Source organism: Aotus nancymaae, unplaced genomic scaffold (assembly GCF_030222135.1).
Source record: "Aotus nancymaae isolate 86718 unplaced genomic scaffold, 86718_ANA_hifiasm-v0.15.2.pri h1tg000064l_0, whole genome shotgun sequence".
NCBI lineage: Eukaryota > Metazoa > Chordata > Mammalia > Primates > Aotidae > Aotus > Aotus nancymaae.
In genome coordinates, this window is record NW_026988478.1 from 3,365,553 (window position 1) to 3,387,646 (window position 22,094).

At 39.1% G+C, this 22,094-nt stretch overlaps 1 protein-coding gene across 7 annotated transcripts in view; it reads right to left on the bottom strand.

Annotated features, from left to right (window-relative positions):
- The window catches only part of ADAMTSL3 (ADAMTS like 3), a 338,323-nt gene that overhangs the window by 138,736 nt on the left and 177,493 nt on the right, over nt 1-22,094 (bottom strand). For all 7 annotated transcript variants that reach the window (XM_064366147.1, XM_064366148.1, XM_064366144.1 and 4 more), the window contains exons 9-10: nt 21,724-21,881; nt 3,417-3,528 (exon numbers count right to left, since the gene is read on the bottom strand). In XM_064366147.1, the coding sequence (XP_064222217.1) occupies nt 3,417-3,528; nt 21,724-21,881 (270 nt within the window). The remainder of the gene's footprint in view (nt 1-3,416; nt 3,529-21,723; nt 21,882-22,094) is intronic.

Sequence of the window (22,094 nt, forward strand, 5' to 3'; positions counted from 1 at the left end):
AACTAAGCTGAATCCCACTATAAAATGTCTCTTCTGGAGTAGAAAATATCTTCTATCTTACAGGTCCAAATGTGAATGTCTCTCTGAATAACTGTGTGTAAGAACAAAGGAATATATTTAAAAAAAAAAATAGATGTTTGAGCCAGGCATGGTGATGTATGCCTATACTCCCAGCTACTCTGGAGGCTGAGGTGGGAGGATGGCTTGGGCCCACCAGTTGGAGACCAGCCTGGGCAACATAGTGAGACCCCATCTCTACAAAATATTTTAAAAATTAGCCAGGCATGGTGGCATGTGCCTGTAATTCCAGCTACTTGGGAAGCTGAGGCTGGAGGATCACGTGAGCCAAGGAGTTTGAATCTAGCCTGGGTAACACAGTGAGACCTCCCTCTAAAACAAACAAACAAACAAACAAAAAAGACAGAGAGATGTTTGTTTTTTCTTCAGAGTAAGAATACCCAAAGAGTCATAAGTGACCCAAAGATACAAAGGAGGCTTTGCCTCATAAAAACGCTTATATCATTTAAAAAAATTCAGGAGGAATTGAAAATAAACTGAATGAATATCAGAGCTGGTAAAAACTTGAAAACTTACTCCACTGGTTTCATTGTATTTATTTTTGTGATTGTGCTCTATTTGTGACAACAGATAGAGTTCCACTTAAGGCAGTATGATTAAATTCTTTTTGTGAATATGTTTATTTAAGTTGAATAAATTTCATCTTAAAGAAAAATCCTTAAGTAAATAATAGTGCAGGAATAACACAGATATGGCAAAAATAGTGATGGCAAAATGGCTCCAGCTGCTATCCAAATGGCTCCAGCTGCTATCCAAAGACACTAGCTTAAAGAGGCAATGCCATCGATGATAGACTGGACAGGGAAAATGTGGCACATATACATCATGGAATATTATGCAGCCATCAAAAACGATGAATTCGCGTCCTTTGTAGGGACATGGATGAAGCTGGAAACCATCATTCTCAGCAAACTGACACAAGAACACAAAATCAAACACCGCATGTTCTCACTCATAGGCGGGTGTTGAACAATGAGAACACATGGACACAGGGAGGGGAGCACTACACACTGGGGTCTGCTGGGGGGAAATAGGGGAGGGACAGTGGGGGGTGGGGAGTTGGGGAGAGATGGCATGGGGAGAAATGCCAGATATAGGTGAAGGGGAGGAAGGCAGCAAATCACACTGCCACGTATGCAGCTGTGCAACACTCTTGCATGTTCTTCACATGTACCCCCAAACCTAAAATGCAATAAAAATAAAAATGAAAAATAAGATAAAAATAGGCAATGGTTCTCAAAGTGGAGTACCTGGAGGGCGTACTGAGCCATACCATGGGGTTTTGACTTAGTAGGTCAGGGTTGAGGCTGGAGAATCTGCATTTCTAGTTCCCAGGAGATGCTGATGCTGCAGGTCCAGAAAGCCCACTGTGAGAGCCACTGCTGTAGGATCATAATCAAGTAGTCTATTGCCTCAACCCTGGCCCTAGGAAGAACTAACTGGAAAACTGGGGAGATTCACTTTTTACTTTCTTTCTATGGCACTATTCAGTCTTCTCTTCCATTCCCAGGCACATAAACTTCTTCTTGGGCCTGGGTTGCCCAGTGCTTCCCATAAAAGTGCCTGCTCTCTGGTTTCGGGGGAGCCTAAATTTCAGAAGAGAGAGATCTGCCTGCATGTTCACAGCAACCTGGCACTGACTGAAGAGCCCTCCTTTACATATCTGTAGTTTAAAGGAGAAAGGCCAGTTTCTGACTCTAAGTAAGTTGATATTCTGTAGGTTTCAAAGAATGAAAAGATGTGGAGCTAGGCTGGGCTGAAGGAGGATTTATTCTAGCTCTTCAAAGAAGACCATACCTGAGCCTGTATACCCTGACCTGGTCCGAGGCGTCGGACGGTTTAGGGGAGGCACAAAGGCAAAGTCATTTAGAGCACGACTCTGGTATCAGGCAGACCTGGCACCAGAGCCTAGCTGCACTGTTTACTAGCTGAACAACACACTAGGTTATGCTCTTTACACGTTTTCTTTTTTTGAGATGGAGTCTTGCTTTGTCACCAGGCTGGAGTGCAGTGGAGCAATCTCAGCTCACTGCAACCTCCACCTCCAGGATTCAATTCTCCTGCCTCAGCCTCCCAAGTAGCTGGGATTACAGGTGTGCGCCACCACGCCCAGCTGCTCTTTACACTTTCTAAGTGTCAGTTTATTCTTGCATAAGACAGGAATAAAAGGGAACTTCCGTAGGGTTTTCTTGAAGAATAAATGTGATGATGAGCATTTAACACATGGCTTGACACATGGTAAAAACCTAGTACCACTGCTTGGTACTCTAAGGGGAAGCATCAACATAAACCCCCATTCTAGCAGGCCATGGTTCCTGGGTTGCATGCATTTATTCTTCGATTTAAAAGGTCAGTTCAGAAAAAGAGAATTATTTTGACAATAGCTCTGGTTGCCTCCTCATTTGCTCCAGGGAATTGCCAGTTCTCCATATAAACAGATTATTATCTTTCACCTGAGCATGAAAGATGCTTCTTTTGTAGCATGTGTGTGGAGCCCTATATTACACTTATCCCAAAACCTTTCTCAACTGACTATAGAAACCTTGAACTAGGCCAGGTACGGTGGCTCTCGCCTGTAATCCCATCACTTTGGGAGACCGAGGCAGGTGGATCACCTGAGGTTGGGAGTTCGAGACCAGCCTGGCCAACATGGTCTCTACTAAAAATACAAAAATTAGCTGGGCATGGTGGCGGGCACCTGTAATCGCAGCTACTCGGGAGGCTGAGGCACGATAATTGTTTGAACCCAGGAGGCAGAGGCTGCAGTGAGCCGAGTGCAACACTGCACTCCAGCCTGCGAGACTGTCTCAAAAAAAAAAAAGAAAAGAAAAGAAAAGAAAACCTTGAATTAAGCAGACAATAAGCAGGACTTTCCCCTTAACACTAAGGAGAGACTCTTTCTCTTTTTAATAAGCTTATACTCTTGCACCTAAGGAGAGGAAAGGTGTAAATCTAATGTTAGAACCAACACACCCACCAACTAAATCAGGCTGGGCAAGTCACTCCATCTCTCTGCTTCTCAGATTTTTCATAGAAAATTAAAAACAACACATGCTTTAAGGGCAATCAAGACAAGAAATGCAGTAACACACACAAATATGTTTGTTTACAGGTTTTTTATGGCTAAAAGTAAAAGGTGTTTTCTAAATCCAGTTTTGCACCTGTCTTCAAGAATAAAAGCAAATGTATCATTAACACCAATGAATTCAGGCTGCTGAGTAAGGTGCTGTGTGATCAGACTCTCTAATTACCACACCAATTTTCAGCTTTGAAAATGCAAATGTGTAATTTCCCTAACTCTGAGCTCTAAATATTTATGAACAAAGCCTGGGCCTCACCTCCTCCACATGTCACAGTGCAGGGAAAGAAGTCAGTTTGTCTCCACTGATGACTGATGGGCTGGTAAAAGAAGAACTGAACCATGCTGTCTTTGGCCGCAGTGTACCTGGTCTGGACAAAGAGAACTGTGAGAACACACATGCAAACAAGGAGCTAGTGCTTTCCACACCTTTCAGAACAAGATGAATATTCTTCACATATGTAGACAACCACCTATCCATTAGAAAAACTATGGTGCAAGAAGATTCCAATAAGTTTAAGATGTGAGAATGTATCATTAAGATTTGTCATAAATGGGGGCACAGGTGATCTTCTGCAAATCTCCCTGGAGTCATTTTTCCAGATAATTCTATGCCTCTGAATGGATTCACAAAAAATATAGGTAGACATTTTTGTTTCTTTGTTTTACATTGTTTTTCTTTATGAAACCTTTGATTTTAATTTTCATAGCAACAAAGATTGAGAGTTGATTTGGGTTTGCTTGCAATATAGCACACAGTGGAGAGTCCTACTTTTTAATAAAAATATCTTTAACCATATCCTTCTGAAAAAGTCTTCTAGAAGCACAACTACAAGAACTCGACTTAAGTATGCAAATACACGGTGTTTATTTATGAATAATCTAGCATCTAATTAAAAGGAAATGGTGGCCAGGCATGGTGGCTCACACCTGTAATCCCAGCACTTTCACTTGAGGCCAGAAATCTGAAATCAGTCTGGTCAACATAGCAAGATCCTATCTCTCCAAAAGAATTTTTAAAAAATTAGCCAGGTGTGGTGACATGCACCTGTAGTCCTAGCTACAGCTACTGGGGATTCTGAGGCAGCAGGATACCTCAAGCTCAGGAGTTCGAGGCTATAGTAAGCCATGATCATGCTACTGCACTCCAGTCTGGGCAACAAAGCAAGATGTCTCAAAAAAAAAAAAAAAAACCTGAAAAATAAAAAGAAAAATCTCTAAAAACTGCTACTGGAAAAAAAAAACAAGAAGTAAAATTAGGATAAAAAATTTTAACAATAAAAATAAATATGGTAGTTTCGGCATGGTGGCTCATGCCTATAATCCCAGCACCTTGGGAGGCTAAAGTGGGCAGATCACTTGAGGTCAGGAGTTTGAGACCAGCATGGCCAACATGGTGAAACCCTGGCTCCATTAAAATTATAAAAATTAGCTGGATGTTGTGGCACATGCCTGTAATCCTAGCTACTTGGGGAGCTGAGGCAGAATTGCTTGAACTCAGGAAGTGGAGGTTGCAGTGGGCTGAGATCACGTGACTGCACTCCAACCCAGGTGACAGAGCGAGACAGCATTTCATAAAATAAAATAAATGTGGTACTGTAAAATATATTTCATATGAGAAATGCTGTATTTAGTGGAAGAAATAGTTTACAAAAATAGTTTTTTAAAAGGGAATTTTAATAAAGATATCAATAAATCTGCTACAATATGTCTTTAAAAAGAGAGATAATAGATAAAAAGAATGATGAGGCAATATTTAATGATATAATTGCTCAAAATTTCCTAGACTTTAAGAAAGACAGAAGTCTCTGTTTCAAAATGCTCATTCACTTCTGGCCAGACCATTTAAAAAATAAAACAAAAAGCATAAAGAAAAATCCTAAAAGTTATCATAAAGAAAAATATGATTACCTACAAAAATGTGGAAAATCAGATTAACATTACATTTCTCACAAGTAATATTGGCTTCAAGAAAACAAAATCAAATCCTCAAAGTCATCGAGGGACAAGAATATTGGATCTAGAATTCTATAACCAAGTTATTAAGCAGTTATCAGTTATCCATCTATAATCAAATGATCAATCATTAATCAATGAAATAAAGATATTTTCAGACACAAAATGATTCTGAAACTTTACCACTCAGAGATATTCACTGGAAAAAAAGAAAAAAACTACTAAGGAATGTACCAACTAAGAACTAATATAAGTACAGAAGTAGTGAGATGCAAGAAGCAATAATGGCGAAATAAATCAGTAATCAAGCTTATGAGAGAATCTAAACAAGGATTGAAGGTAAAATAGTGGTTTTATGTATTTAACTACAAAATAGTATAAAAATTCCAGACGCGAGATGTGTGTGGAGGGAGGGAGGGGCAGGGTTATGGTAATGGAGCGGGGACAGCATAGGCATTACAGAGATAGGATACACTGCTAAGGAGCTTTGCTTCAGGCTGTGGCAGGACTGCCTGTTTCTGATGAATCCTCCCAGTGAGAATAAGTAAAAATGTTGTATAAAATTTTCTTTCTTTCTTTCTTCTTTTTTTTTTTTTGAGATAGAGTCTTGCTCTGTGACCCAGGCTAGAGAGCAGTGGTGCAATCTCAGCTCACAGCAACCTCTGCCTCCATGGTTTAAGGGGTTCTCCTGCCTCAGCCTCCCCAGTAGCTGGGATTACAAGGCACCCACCACCACATCTGGCTCATTTTTGTATTTTTAGTAGAGATGGGGTTTCACCACGTTGGTTAGGCTGATCTTAAACTCCTGATCTCAGGTAACCCACCTGTCTTGGCCTCCCAAAGTGCTGGGATTACAGGGGTGAGCCACTGTGCCTGGCCCATAAAACACTTTTAATGTATTTTAATGCATCAGAAAACTACCATGCTAGTGAGGATTTGCAGGGCTAAGATCACAGACACAAAAGAAACTCAGAAACGTGAGCAAATTTGGTGTGACATTTGGCTCTACCTTTCTGCTCAAGGCATTTTCTAGTTTGCAAGTGGTGGCTGAGCAGCTGAGAAACTGGACAGACCTGTCATCAGCCTCATGAAGTGGAAAGCAAGCACTGGAGCTCAAAGACTTCCAAGGTGCCAGGTGTTGGTAAACACCCCAGGTTCCCACCCCAGGACCCCAGAAGGCTCAATCATATGCATAAAGTAAACTGGAAACAGGACAGCCTTCAAAGGGAATAAAGCCCAGGTTCAAGTTATTTCAATTCCTTTTTGGATAAACATGACAGGCTGCTAACCTAGCTTTCTTCTAGTCAGGACAGCCAAAATAATCCAGTTGGAAGAGTGTTAGACTGAAGATCTATAAGCAAAAATAATCTGATAATAATTTTTAAAGGGAATTTTAACAGAGTATTAATAAATCTGCTACAATCTCAAATTATATCCACAACGTTTCTTCTATAATATATAGCACAAACTTTAAAAGTAACTAAGAATACAAAAAATAAAATTTAATGACAACCTAAAAAAGTAAAAAAAATAGACATTATAATACTAAGTAAATATAATACTAAGTATTAACTGATGAAAATATAAAAATTTAAGTACACAGTTACTACCTCCTGCAACCCTGACCTTGTCTTCAGTCTTGTTTCCCTGCAGGAGGGGCCTAGTAGCACCTTGTGCTAGTCCTATGATTGCAACATAACTGTTGGAACACTTTGCCTTGGGCTCTGTTTTTCAGAGAACTTGGAATAAGATTAAAATGTTCAAGAAATCAAATTATAAGATGGGGAATTTCACTGGAAACAAAGAAGCTATAACCAAAATGGAAATCTAGGAATAAAAGATGCAACATTTAAATCAGCATCTCAATGGATGAACTTAAGAGTGGATTAACATAGACTTTGGCAAGTATTTTATAAAGAGCTAGACAGTAAATGTATTAGGTTTTCAGGGTACATGGCCTCTGTTGCAACTATTCAACTCTGCTAGTATAGTGCAAAAGTAGCCTTTGACAATATGTAAACAGATAGGGGTGGCTGTTCTGATAAAACTTTATTTACAAAAACAATGATGGCCAGCTGTCCATAATCTGCTGATCCCTGAATTAGATACACCTGAGCAGAGGATCAGTATAATGACAGATAAGAAGAAAGTGGAAATCAGACACATTGGATACAGGTAAAGGTGTAATTATATTCCCAGAAATACAGAACAGATAGCTTGGGATATAAGTTAATCTGAAGAAATAATAAATGAGAATCTGTCAAAACCGATGGTGGATATCAAGCCACAGATTCATGAGACACCTGGATTTCAAGCTAAAGAAAGTCACTAGTTACAGCATAGCCCAACTAATGAAAACTCAAAACAAAGAGAACACACTTAAAAGCAGATGAAGATAAAGGATAAATTACCTTCTAAGGAACAACAAGAAGACTGACAGCTGACTTCTCAACAGAGTAAATTGAACTCAGAAGACAATGGGGAGATATCCTCAAAGTGCTAAAAGAAACTTTTTTTTTTTTAAAGAAAGAAAGAAAAAAAAAGAATGAAGAAGAGAAAGAAAAAGGAAGAGAAAGAGAGAGCGAGAATGGGAGTATTGCTTTCTTTCCCAGGCTAGAATGCAGTTTAGAAATGGGTATTGAAAACCTCTTTTATACCAATAATTATACTTAATGATGTAGACAGGAAGGAATAAGGGAAGAAAATAACAAACAAGCAGCCAACCAATATTTCATTTAAACCTATGAAATGCTATGTGATTACTGAGGAGTGATTTACTTCCAATTATGTAGTCACTTTTGGAATAGGTGTGAGGTGGTAATCTGTGTTTTGTGTATTTAAAGTGGAGAGTTCTATAAATGTTTACTAAGTTTACTTGTTCCAGGTCTGAGTTCAAGTTCTGGATGTCCTTGTATCTATAGAATCGTTAGCTCTTCTTGTTACATTGATCCTTTTGCCATTATGTAATGTCCTTCTTTGCCTCTTTTGATCTTTGTTGCTTTAAAGTCTATTTTATCAGAGGCGAGAATTGCATCTCCTACTTTTTATTTATTTGTTTATTTTTACTCTCTGTTTGTTGGTAAATCTTCCTCCATCCCTTTGTTTTGAGTCTTTGTGTATCGTTGCATGTGAGATGGGTCTGGATGCAGCATACCGATGGGTTTTGGCTTTTTGTCCAATTTGAATATATATGAGTTTAATACTGCCATTTGATGCTAGCTGGCTGTTTTGCCCATTAGTTGGTGTAAATTTTTCATGGTGTTGATGCTCTTTGCTTTTTGATATATTTTTGGAAAGGCTGATATTGGTTGTTCCTTTATATGTATAATGCTTCTTTCAGAAGCTCTTGTAAAGCAGGTCTGGTGGTGGTGAAATCTCTAAGTACTTGCTTGTTTGCAAAAGATTTAATTTTTTCTTCGCTTGTAAAGCTTAGTTTGGCTGGATATGAAATTCTGGGTTGAAAGTTCTTTTCTTTAAGGATGTTAAATATTGGTCCCCACTCTTTTCTGGCTTGTAGGGTTTCTGCTAAGAGATCTGCTGTAAGTCTGATAGGTTTCCCTTTGTGGGTAACCTGACCTTTCTCTCTGGCTGCCCTTAGTATTTTCTCCTTCATTTCAACCCTAATAAATCTGGTGATTATGTGCCTTGGGGTTGGTCTTCTTGAAGAATATCTTTGTGGTGTTCTCTGTATTACCTGGAGTTGAATATTACCCTGCCTTGCTAGGTTGGGAAAGTTTTCCTGAATGATATCCTGAAGAGTATTTTCCAACTTGGATTCATTCTCTTCATCACATTCAGGTACACCTATCAAACATAAATTAGCTCTTTTCACATAGTCCCATATTTCCTGGAGACTTTGCTCATTCCTTTTTACCCTTTTTTCTCCAATCTTGTCTTCTCGTTTCATTTCACTGAGCTGGTCCTCGACTTCTGATATCTTTTCTTCTGCTTGATCAATTTGACTGTTTAAACTTGTGCATACTTTGCGAAATTCTCGTGTTGTGTTTTTCAGCTCCATCAATTCACTTATATTCCTCTCTAAATTGTCCATTCTCGTTAGCATTTCGTCAAACCTTCTTTCAAGGTTCTTAGTTTCTTTGCATTGGGTTAGAACAAGTTCTTTTAATTCACAGAAGTTTCTTATCACCCACCTTTTGAAACCTGCTTCTGATAATGGAACACACTCGTTCTCCATTAAGCCTTGTTTCGTTGCTGATGAGGAACTGCGATCCCTATAAAGGGAGAGGCATTCTGATTTTGAGTATTCTCTGCCTTTTTAGGCTGGTTTCTTCCCTTCATTATATATTTATCCCTCTATCGTCTTTGTAATTACCGACTTTCTAACTAGGTCTCTGAGCGGACGTCCAACTTGTTGATTCCCAGAGCAGAAATCTGAGCAATCCACTGCGCCGGCCAAAACAGCGGTGTTAAGATTGATGGTGCTTTTCTGCCCGGGAATCTCCGGACTCTGCACCAAGAACTGCCACGCTGAGGTGCCAGCAAAACCGCCGTGCCGGCCACAAGAGTCACCCTGGCGACCCGTGGGGCTCCTCCGCTGAGAATCTCTTGGTCCGTGAGTAACAAAAATTCGTCTGAAAGTGTGGTGTCCTCTCGTTCTCTGCCCTTTCACTGGGAGCTACGATCCTGAGCTGCTAGTGATCAGCCATCTTGGATCTCTCTCCCAAGAAACGTTTTATAATAACAGAAGGGTCAATGCACTAGGAAGATGTGATGATTCTAAATGTGAACATACCTAACAACCTGTCCTCAAAATATATAAGGTACAATGTACAGTCACAGGGGTAGTTTTAGCACATATCTCATGATAGAATAAGCAGACAAAAAATCAGGGAGGAACCTGTGTAATTTTGAATAACAGAATGACTAAACATGACCTAACTGACATATGTTGAACATTGTATCCAACAACAGACGACTACACATTACATTCTCTAAAAGTTTGTTATATTCTGATCCACAAACTAAGGTTTGCAAATTTTGAAAACTGAAATAATATGGAGTATGTTTTTTGACCACAGAAGAATTAAGATATAAATGTAAATTTAAAAGATTACTGGAAAATTCCCTCATGCTTAGATGTTATACTTCTAAATAATCCACAAGTCAAAGAATATATAATTATGAAACTTACAAAGTAATTTAACTGAATGATGAAGGAAGACATTTCATATCAAAATTATGAAATTAAACATAAGGAATGCTTTGAGAGAAATTTATAGACTTAACTATATATCCTTTAGGGAGAAAAGATGAAAACTAATGATCTCATAATCCATCTCAAGAAGTTTAGGAAAATAACAGCCTATGGGATCTAAAGGAGTAAAACAGTGGACATAATAAAGACAGGAGCAGACATTAATGATATGGAAAGAAAACTAGAATAAAACAGTTATAAAGCCAAAAGTTGTTTCTGTGAAATGTCCAATAAAATTGATAATCCTGACGTGACTGAGCAAGGAGAAAGAGTAGGCACAAATAGTCAATATCAGAAATGAGAAAGAGAACATACTACAGGATGTTCAGAAAGTGAACAAATAATAAAAGGATGCTATGAAAAAAGTATGCCAATGACTTTTTAAAAGTTAGTTGAAGGCCGGGCACGGTGGCTCACGCCTGTAATCCCAGCACTTTGGGAGGCCAAGGCGGGTGGATCACGAGGTCAAGAGATCAAGACCATCCTGGTCAACATGGTGAAACCCCGTCTCTACTAAAAATATGAAAAATTAGCTGGGCACGGCGGTGCGTGCCTGTAATCCCAGCTACTCAGGAGGCTGAGGCAGGAGAATTGCCTGAACCCAGGAGGCGGAGGTTGCGGTGAGCCGAGATCGCGCCATTGCACTCCAGCCTGGGTAACAAGAGCGAAACTCCGTCTCAAAAAAAAAAAAAAAAAAAAGTTAGTTGAAATAAATTCATCAAAACAAAATGGACATAAGAAACTAAAGAGTCTGTATCTTTCAAAGACATTGAATGCATAATTCTAAATATTTCCTGGTGCACATTGCCAAATTATTTAAAGAAATGAAAAATGACATCAACTGTTTGTAAACTACTGCAGAGAATAAGAGGAAACAGTTCTAAACTTGTTTTATAAAAGCAGTATAAAATGCTAAGACCTGAAAAAGGTATTCCAAGAAAACAAACAAACAACCCCTTTCCTGCACATAGGTACCAAGATAACAGACACCTTAAGTAAAATAATTTAAAATCACATCCAGTAATATACAAAGGATATACCTTTTTACAAACAATAAAATAATAGATACTAACAATAAATTCTAATTGAAAAGAATAATGACCAAGTAGGTTTATCACAGGAAGATACAGTTGGCTTAACATTTGAAAAATCAATGTCATTTATTATATTAAAGAGGAAAAAGTAGAAAACCATGTGATCACCTCTAAAGATGCAGAACATGCATTTGATAAAGATCTATATTTGTACATAATGAAGCAAACTAGAATAAGAAAAAATTTCTTTTATCAGATAAAGTATCTATATGAAATTTTATAGTAAACATCATATATAATGGTGAATTATAGAGAGCTTTGTTCCTGAAGTGAGATACACAACAAGGACAGCTGCCATCTTCATTATTTGCAGATGTCACAATTGTGTATGTATACAGTCCAAAAGAATTCACAAACTATTAGTATTAATACATGAATATAGTAAGAATATAATGTCAGTACAGAAAAATAAATATTTCCACACTCCAGAAACAAATAGAAACTGAAAAAAATACCATTTATAATAACATCAAAATAACAAACTCCTGGAAATAAATTTGATAAAAGATATTAAAGACATAGAGTGACAATTATGAACATTATTGAGAGAAATTTTAAAAGAACTTTAAAAATGTATGAGTATGCCATATTTATGAATTGAGAGACTTAGTATTGGAAAGGCGTCAATTTTCCTTAAATTGACATATAAATTCAATGCAGTTCCAATCAAAATCCAGCAGATTTATAAAAACAGACAAGCTGATTTCAATGATCTAAAAATGAAGTGTCAAGAAAAGCAAATACAATATTCAAGAACAAAGCTGAAACTTATACTACCAGATATCAAGACTTATTTTAATGCTACAGTAGATATATCACAATGGTATTGGCACAAATAAACAGATAAATGAAACAAAGTAGGGTCCATAAATATATTATTGTTACCAGACTTCAGAGAAAGAGCCAATGGATGATTCTTCACCTAATGGCTTTAGGTCAATTAAACAGTCATATAGAAAAATATATTGATTCTATTGTACTCACTATATATACAAAATAATTTCCAGATGGATTACAGCCTTTGGTGTTAAATGAAAAATAATAAGGCTTCCTAAAGCAAACATAGAAGAATATCTTAGTGGCTGGGCATGATGGCTCACGCCTGAAATCCCAGGACTTTGGGAGACCAAGGCTTGAGTACAGGAGTTTGAGACCAGCTTGGGCAACACAGCTGGACCCTGCTACTACAAAATTACTTTTAGAAAATTTGGCCAGGTGCAGTTGCTCACACCCGTAATCCCAGCAGTTTGGGAGGCTGAAGTGGGTGGATCATTTGAGGTCAGGGGTTCAAGACTAGCCTGGCTAATAGGGTAAAACCCTGTCTTTACAAAATACAAAAATGTGAAAATACACAAATAAATATACAATAAATAAATGACACACAAATAATACAAAAAATTTTCCAGGTGTGTTGGCATGCAACTGTAATCGCAGTTACTTAGGAGGCTGAGGCAGGAGAATAGCTTGAACCCAGAAAGTGGAGGTTGCAGTGAGGTGAGATTGTGCCACTGCACTCCAGTCTGGGCGACAGAGTGACACTCAAAGAAAAATTAATAATAAATAAATAAATAGCCAGGCACAGTGGTGTGCACATGTAGTGTGAGCTACTTGGAAGGCTGAGGTGAGACAATCACTTGAGCCTAGGTCAAAGCTGCAGTGAGTCATGATTGTGCCACTGCACCCCAGCCTGGGCAACAGAGCAAGACCCCAACTCAAAAAACACACAAACAAACAGCAAGCAAAAGAAGAATATCTTCATGATTCTGGATGAGGCACATTTCTTAACCAGGATACAAACAGCACTAAGCATAAAGTTAAAGACTGATAAACTATATTACAGTAAAATTGAGAACTTCTATATAGGGAAACTGATAGCCCTAAATATATTTAATGGAGAAAAAAATGAAAACAGAATGAATTAAGAATTCACCTCTATAAGCTGAAAATACAACACCAAAATAAACCCATATAAAGAGAAATAAAGAAAAATAAAAATTTATATAAATGGAAACGTAAAAAGAACTCTGAGCTAATAAACAAAACAAAAATCTAGTTTTTACATGTCTCAGATACAATGTTCTGATGGTCTGAACCAAATAAAGATTACACAAGGAACCAAAAAATGAGTTTAGGAATGAAAAATACATAATTATAGATAAAGAGGAGATTGTTTTTAATGATAGGGAATACCATGATTGCTTTTGAAGAGCTAAGTTTGAAAAATGAGATGAATTGGATGCTTCTCTAGAAAAACGTAAATTTCAAAATTGGCTAAAAAGACAAGCCTAAGAGAAACATAAATGGTTTCTAAGTCTTCTCCATTCCCACCAAAAAGAAAAATAGGAAAAAAAAAAAAAAGAGAGAAAGAAAAGGCATTAAGCCAGATGTGTTACAGAAAGAGAAATGCTTAGCGTAGTAGACACATTTCATTGCCTACCAACATCCATTTCTCCTTTCCATTCTACAGAGACTCAATTCTGTTCATGTTCATTCCCCGCTCCTGTGTCTTACATACGTCCTGACTGTTCTAAATGAATCACCATGGTCACATTTGCCTTGCTAGTGGCAGGACCCATGAGAATGTTCCGCTCAGATACACAACTGCAAAGAGTGTCACTGGCCAACAGACCCAGTTCTGGGTCAAGCTTCCCATGGGATGCTCCTAGCCAGTGACCAAGCACAGCAGGGGTACTGAAGGCAGAGCCATTCCTGGGAGACACTGGAGTCCTATGATGAATGACATTGGCTCAGGGTCTCCTCTCTAGCTTTGCTGAATTCTCTTAGAACCCACTGCATTTAAGATGCTTGCATCCAACCTTCCTCCCTTCCCTCTCTCCTTCACTCGCGGTCAGATTTTCATTGCAGTCTGACAGCTCTCTCAGCATCACCCTGCTTTCTCCCCCACTTTTTTCTCACAGGCATTTCCTGAATAAATTTCTTGCACTTCTCAGCCCACCTTGGCATTTGATTCTTAGAGGACCCAGATGAACACAGTAGTGGATGGTACAGAGTGGGCACATGACCCAATTCTTGTCCATGAGAGGAGATGAGCTACTAACAATTAAGCTGGAGTAATAGCCACAAACTGGGCCTTTTCTGAACAAAATAGGACCCATGGTCTCTCGACCTACACCTCTCTGCTAAACGGTTATTTTGCTACCACCATGTCACCCCTGGCCAGCCAACAGTACATGAAATTTTCTAGATGTCTTCCATTACCACTCAGGAACTGAAGGAGACTCTGGGGAGCTAAACCCAGACTCAACCTGTGACTAAACATTTCATGACACTAATTCCACTTTCACTCTCATGTGGCTTCTGTGGGTTGTTGCTGATGGAGGTGGGAACCCTATGAGGTGCTTTCCTCCGGGAGATCTGCCTGAGAAGGGAGCAAAAGCTCCTTTTCTGCTTTTGGCTTTCCTTGAAAGCCTCCCTGCCCTGAAGAGCAACCATCATCATGAAACAAGTCTTGCTGTCTGGCTGCCTGCTTCCTTCATCCTGGCGCTAGGAGAGGGAGCAGGATTTTCACATCCTGGCTGGACATACCCTGTGGTGCAGGTCCTCCTGAGGACACCGAGCCAAGGCGCGGTCTTACTGGAGAAAGGAGCATCCTCTCCATGTTACAGACGATGTGCTATGGGTTAGGACCTCAGGCTTGGCCCTGGAAATGTTATGGGGACTAAATAAATTCAGAAAATCTTCATCTCTCTCCACTAATCCTGTCTTTCAAAACAAAAGATTAAGCTAAATAATAATAATTACCCTACTTGAATAATAAAAAGTTGAACATGAATGCTTTATCTTGCACTCCTGCTAACCACCCACATGCTGTACCACTGCTGTCAAGTCCCCAGGGTAAACAGCTCTGCTGACAAAGCAGGCGGTGAAATATAGAGAATGGCAAAAGAGAAATGCATATTAACATTTGCAAAATGTTTGATTAGGAAAATGAGTTTTATAATAATAGTATGTGGGCAGGCATGGTGGCTCACACCTCTAATCTCAGCTCTTCAGGAGGCTGAGGCAGGAGGATCACTTGAGCTCAGGAGTTCAAGACCAGCCTGGGTAACATAGTCAGATCCTGTCTCTACAAAAAATTAAAAATTAGCCAGGTGTCGGGATGTGTGCCTGTAGTCCCAGATACTTGGGAGTCTGAGGCCAGAAGATTATCTGCAGCCTGTACTTGGCCTGGGTGACAGAGCAAGACCCTATCTCAAAAACAAACAAACAGAAAAACCAATGGTATACAAATGAATTCAAATTCAAATACCTGACTTGGCCACTTCAAAAGAATTTCCAAAATTTATGGAATAGCTTTTTATATAAAACTATTCATAGTATGTCTACATCTATACATATATCTTAGCTGTGAATTCTGGTAACTACTAAAGCAGTATATGAATTGCTTTAACCAAGAAATTCCCCTCAACAGACCACATTACAGTAAAATATACAATATTCTAAAAGTTTCTGCCTTTGGAATGAATGACAAATGCTTAGGATGAGATAGAATTCCAATGATTGAGAGGCATGAGGAAATAGGTAAATGTTTTTTTCTGCTGGCATTGTTATGGGTTGAATCGTGTGCCCCAAAAATGACATGTTGAAAGCCTAGCCCACAGTATCTCAGAATACTATCTTATTTGGAAATACTGTCTTTGCCAATGTAGTTAAGGTAACTGGGGGGATCTAACCCAGTATGAGTGGTGTCCTTATAAAAAGGGAAAATTTGGACTGGCCAGGTGTGATGGCTCATGCCTATAATCCCAGCACTTTGGGAGGCTGAGGCAGGCGGATAGCTTGAGCCTTGGAGTTCAAGACCATCCTAGCCAACATGGTGAAATGCCATCTCTACTAAAAATACAAAAATTAGCCCACTGTGGTGGCATGTGCATGTAGTCCCAGCTACTCAGTAGGCTGAGGCAGGAGAATTACTTGAACTCAGGAGGCAGAGGTTGCAGTGAGCTGAGGGCAAGAGTGTGAGACTCTGTCTCAAAAAAAAAAAAAAAAAGAAGACAGGGCAGAATTCTGGACCCAGATGCAGACATGCACAGAGGGAAGATGATGCCTGAGCTCTAAGAATTGAGGCAAGAGGCATAAGACAGCTTCTCCCTCACAGCCCTCAGAAGAAACTGAACCTGCCAATACCCTGATTTTGGACTTTTGGGCTCCAGAACTGTGGGATAATAAATTCTGTTGTTAAGACCACTCAGTTGTGGTACACAGTTACAGCAGCTTCAGGAAACTAATACAGGCACTGACTCTAAAACTGTGTCTTGCTGAGGTGTGAAACACCTGTGAATGTACAAATTTAGCCTCTACCTGCACCGCATTGCAAGCCTGTAACATGCTCTTTGAGAGAATGAAGACAGTCAGTTTCAAATCCTCTTGTCCCTGGACAAGTTAAATATGCAATCATAACTCTCCAGAAAGAAAAGAGGCTCATGGGTTGACAGCATAAAAGATATCTAGAGCTGAGGAAACTGAAGACAGAGATTGTACATGAGGACTAGTAGAAAAGCAATCAGAAAACATTTTCCTGAAGAAACGCAAAAATCAGAGTGGAAAATAAAATTAATCCCTAAGAAGACAACTGGCTGAAAAAGGAAGATTTCAGACTCTGAAGAAGAGAAACTTGTTTTTCTCCCTGAAGTTATATATATATATATTTTAAAAGAGGAGAAAAGCTACCAACAGAAGTTAAAAATTAACTATGAAAAGAGATGTCTTTATCACAGTCATTTAAATTTTTTTTAGATATTCTCATGGGAATATACCTAAAACTGATATTCACAAACATCTACTCATCGATGCAAATATTCAGTAAATTCTAAATAGATAGTCTATCTTGCTGTCAATCAATGAAGCACAATGGCATCAACTACTGTCCTTAGCCAAGACTCACTACTGCTACCTGGTGGCAACATGCACATATTGAAGAAGCACAGCCCTAATGCAAAATACCCCTAATGCAGAAGTACTGTGACAAGGGTCATCCATGAAAAACAGGTCACTGAGGCCTGGGCATGGTGGTTCACACCTGTAATCCCAGCAATTTGGGAGGCTGAGGCAGGAGGATTGCTTGAGGCCATGAGTTCAAGACCAGACTGGGCAACATAGTGAGACCCTGTAGCTACATAAAAATAAAATGAAAAAAAGGAAACAGGTTATTCAGGAAAACAAGCATATATAATGAGAAATCCACGGGGAAGAAGGAAATTTTCAAGAATAGTCCAACCATGAAAATATAGCTTCTTAAAGTGTAGAAAAATGAAATTCTTTCCTCACTGGTGCAGTGAGATGCTAAGCTGCAAAATCTGAGCAACAGTACCTTTAAGACAACCTACCAGCCCATTGATGTCTACATATTTTACTCTCTATGTAAGAATATGATAGTGTTTCCACATATTCTGAGTTAAAGGCGGGTGCTGAACAATGAAAACACAGGGACACAGGGAGGGGAACATAACACACCGGGTATGTTGCGGGGTGCGGGGGTTGGGGAGGAACAGTGGGGTCAGAGAGGATGGGGAGGGATAACACTGGGAGAAATGGCTGATGTAGGTGATGGGGGGATGGAGACAGAAAACCACCATGGCATATGTGTACCTATGCAACAATTCTGCAAGATCTGCACATGTACCCCGGAACTTAAAGCACAATAAAAAAAGGAGGAGAAAATTTAAAAAAAATGGTAGTGTTCAACATTACAGTTATCAAACGCACATGAAATAAGGTCTACTACATGAATTGTAGTAAAGTGTGTGCCTCAACCTAGCTCAGCGCACCCATGGCTGTGCTAAATTAGCACTGAATATGTAGGACTGGTATTCACTGCCTCATCTTCTCTTGGGTTGAAGCCAGGTCTTCCATTTATAGACCAGCTTCTGTTGGTTGACTGGAATGGAAAGAGATACAGTGAAACACAGGGACACAGGGCTGACTGTCATCAGTGACCTCACAGGCACTTTTAACCTCCCACTCAAAGTACAACTTGATGGTGTGATAGGACAGAAAGAGATGAATGGAAGCAAAGAGTTCCTTATCTTAGCAATAATACAGGCTAGGAAATACTACAATGTTTGGAACAATAACAACAACAACAACAACAAAAACTGATGGAAAAAGATACTTCCTAGAAACCCACATTATTTGGACAAGTTCCCAAGTAGGGGAAAAAACAACATCAGAGCCATTCTTCATCATAAGTGTCTCCAATTTTGCCACATTCTCCCCCACTAAGCACGCCACATCCATGAGAGACAATGGCTGTATGTATGAAAATGAGGCTTAATTATGCATGAATCAGACAGTTGTGTGTAATACCCTCTTTGACACACATATTTTTCAAAAAACTCTTTCAGTCTAGAGAATCAGAACCTTTCCAGGAGTTGAAGTCAAAGTCCAGAACTGTTTCTTAAATCTGAAAGAGCCAGAACTCAGAGACAGGAACATAGATGACTGAATACTAATACAGACAGTGTACACTGAACATGCTGTTAAAATGTACTCTATTGGCCGGGCACAGTGGCTCATGTCTGTAATCTCAGCACCTTGGAAGACTGAGGGCAGGTGAATCATTTGAGATCAGGAGCTCGAGACCAGCCTGACCAACATGGTGAAATCCTGTCCCTACTAAAAATACAAAAAAAAAAAAATTAGCCAGGTGTGGTGGTGCATGCCTGTAATCCCAGCTTCTCAGAAGGAAGTTGCAGAGAGCCAAGATCATGCTACTGCACTCCATCCTGGGTGACAGAATGAGACTCCATCTCTTGCACATACATATACAAATTTTCTTAAATGTACTCTATTAAGAGGTAAGTACATAATTTGGGCAAGAAGGTATAAAATAATTTTTAATTATGCAAGTGATATGTGAATGTATTCTTCCTTTTATTATTTATTTATTTATTTTTGAGAGGGAGTCTTGCTCTGTTGCCCAGGCTGGAGTGTAGTGGCGTGATCTTGGCTCACTGCAACCTCTGCCTCCTGGGTTCAAGCTATTCTCCTGCCTCAGCCCCCTGAGCAGCAGGGATTACAGGTGTGCACCATCACACCAGGCAATTTTTGTATTTTAAGTAGAGACCGGGTTTCGTCATATTGGACAGGCTGGTCTCGAACCCCTGACCACAGGTGATCCACCTGCCTTGGCCTCCCTAAGTGTTGGGATTACAGGTGTGAGACAACACGACCGGCCACATTCTTCCTTTTAAACAATATTTTAAGAATTAGATATTACAAAATGTTATCCCCTCTGAAATAGTCACTGTTCTCAGTGTTTCCATTTGGGGATATATTCTTCCAAATTATTTAAAATATATATGCACACACATATATACATATATGTGGGTGTATATACAAACTCATAGAAATATGCAGTATATGTATATGTGTGTGTTTTTATAAATGGTATCAATAAACAATATATCATTAAGATCTACTGATGCCGATACTGTAACCAAACGATACCTTGAAATACTAGTCTTTGTGGGTACTTTCCTCATTTCATCATGTGTTAATGTCTCCTACTCAGTCAGGGACCTCCAAGTTGACTTGAGAAGAATACAGACTGAGTAGTAATTAAAAGAGAACAAAGACTGTGTGTGTGTGTGTGTGTGTGTGTGTGTGTGTGTGTGTGTGTGTGTGTGTCTGCATGTATATTTTCTACTTGAGAATCAGATAGGAAGACCCTAAGGAGAGCTAGGGAAGCACAGGATTTATGCCATAACAGACCAGAGAAGAACTTTAAAAAAAAGGCAATTATGGCTTCCCCAAAACCTTTCACAATATGACTGTCTAAGAAGAATACTGGGTCAATGCTTTAAGGATACAACACAGAAGTCAGAAACGTAAATGTCTGCAGAGGCTAGGCAGATGATATAAATGCCCAAATCGGGATGAATGTCAAGCAACCACTTATGCCTATAGTGTTAGGGACACAATAGGGAGTGGTGTGGACCACGGCAGACCCGAGAGTATGCCCTGACTAGAAGGCAGCTGTTCCCCAGTTGCAGTCAATTATTGCTATGCTAAAATGCAAGCTAGTTGTCAGCTCTTCCTATTTTTACAGAGAAGCAGAAAAAATATCTGATTTTTGATGTAAAAATCTCTTGATTTTTAAGTGTTGACCATTCAAAATCCAAAGTTTCAGAAACAAAAGAAAACACTGTGCAGGCCAGCACTTGGCTGGTCCCACCGCAGGCTGAATTTAGATCTCAGGGATTGGAATCAGTTAGCAACTCTCATCTACCTCCATGCATGTTCCTCTGCTGACACAATTGATGTCTCAGTGAAACATTCTGGGACAAATTAACATGTAGAACACAGACAGCTTTTTAAAGCTAATGGGTTTTTCATACAGAAAAATATAACTGGTAATTGGAGCTATTTTCTAGCTTCCATTTACATTTTGGAATGGGTTTCTGAAACAGGATAGGGCAAAACCACACATAATTTGGGCAAGAACTATCTTTTTCATTTCTTAGGCATTTTCAAATTTATCAGAAGAGTTTCAAACTGTGTCACCTTGCAAGTATACTTTATGTCCTCTGAATGAGGGAAGATGCCCCAGCATTATCTAGAAAGGGGACACAGGCCCATGGTTCTGGGGGAGAAGAGTTCTTTTGAAGGTATCTTATGACAAGTGTCCGTCATAGAACATCTGGGGAAGCAAATCCTGATCTTGAATCAGACTACCGCAAGACTGCATGTTCTAAGGGCTGAAGGCTGAAGTAAAGATCCCTTAAGGATAATTATCTTAAAGAAGGGTAAGGAATGAGCCTCTGTTGTCTCTGCTCTCCTTTGCAAGGAGAAGACATGCAGTGGCACTATACTGGTTTAGGATATGGTGCATTTACCATTGGCCGTTTTCACCAAACTCTATCTAAAACTGAACACAGCTACTCGGTAGGCAGAGGCAGAAAGATCACTTGGGCCCAGGAGTTCAAGGCTATTATTGAAGCTGTGAATAGCCATTACACCACCCTGAGCAACACAGGGAAATCCTGTTTCTTAAACAAACAAACAAACTGAACAAAGCAACCAGAGACTATAAATACAAAGTAAAAAAAAAATCCTTCCCCATAAAAGTGAAGTTTGTTTTTTAACTATCAGGGTTAGGAGCAGAAATTTAAGAGTGCTGAACTATTTTTAGGAATGGACTGCCAAGATGGAAATATTGATGACACATGCTCTGTATAAAAATAATCATTGATGACCTCTTGCTAAATAAACTTATTGTTTTAAAAATCAAGATATTCTGGGATTCAGATGCATGAAGCTGATGAAGAGGATCATCCTACCTTGAAGATGAAATCAGCCATCAGAGGTCCTGGAATCTTAAAGGTTTGCCTCTCGGAGCCCTTCTGAAATTCCACTGTTGTGTTTTCTATGACAAAGACTCCGGGGCTGTTAAAGCTGTGTTCTCCTTTGCTTCCTTGAAGTGTTTTTGATTCAATAACTGAAATTAAAATACATAATTCAAATATGAAACAATCTTAAAGGCATTTTATTATAAAAGACATCTTAGTAAGCACAATGTCAGTATATGATATCAAAACAATGTCAAAATAGCCACACCGGTTTACAAACATTAGATGTATCAGATTTTTAATTGCCCATAAAAAAGGAGCTAAGAAGGGTGGCAGGCCCAAATAGTTCTACTCAATTCTTT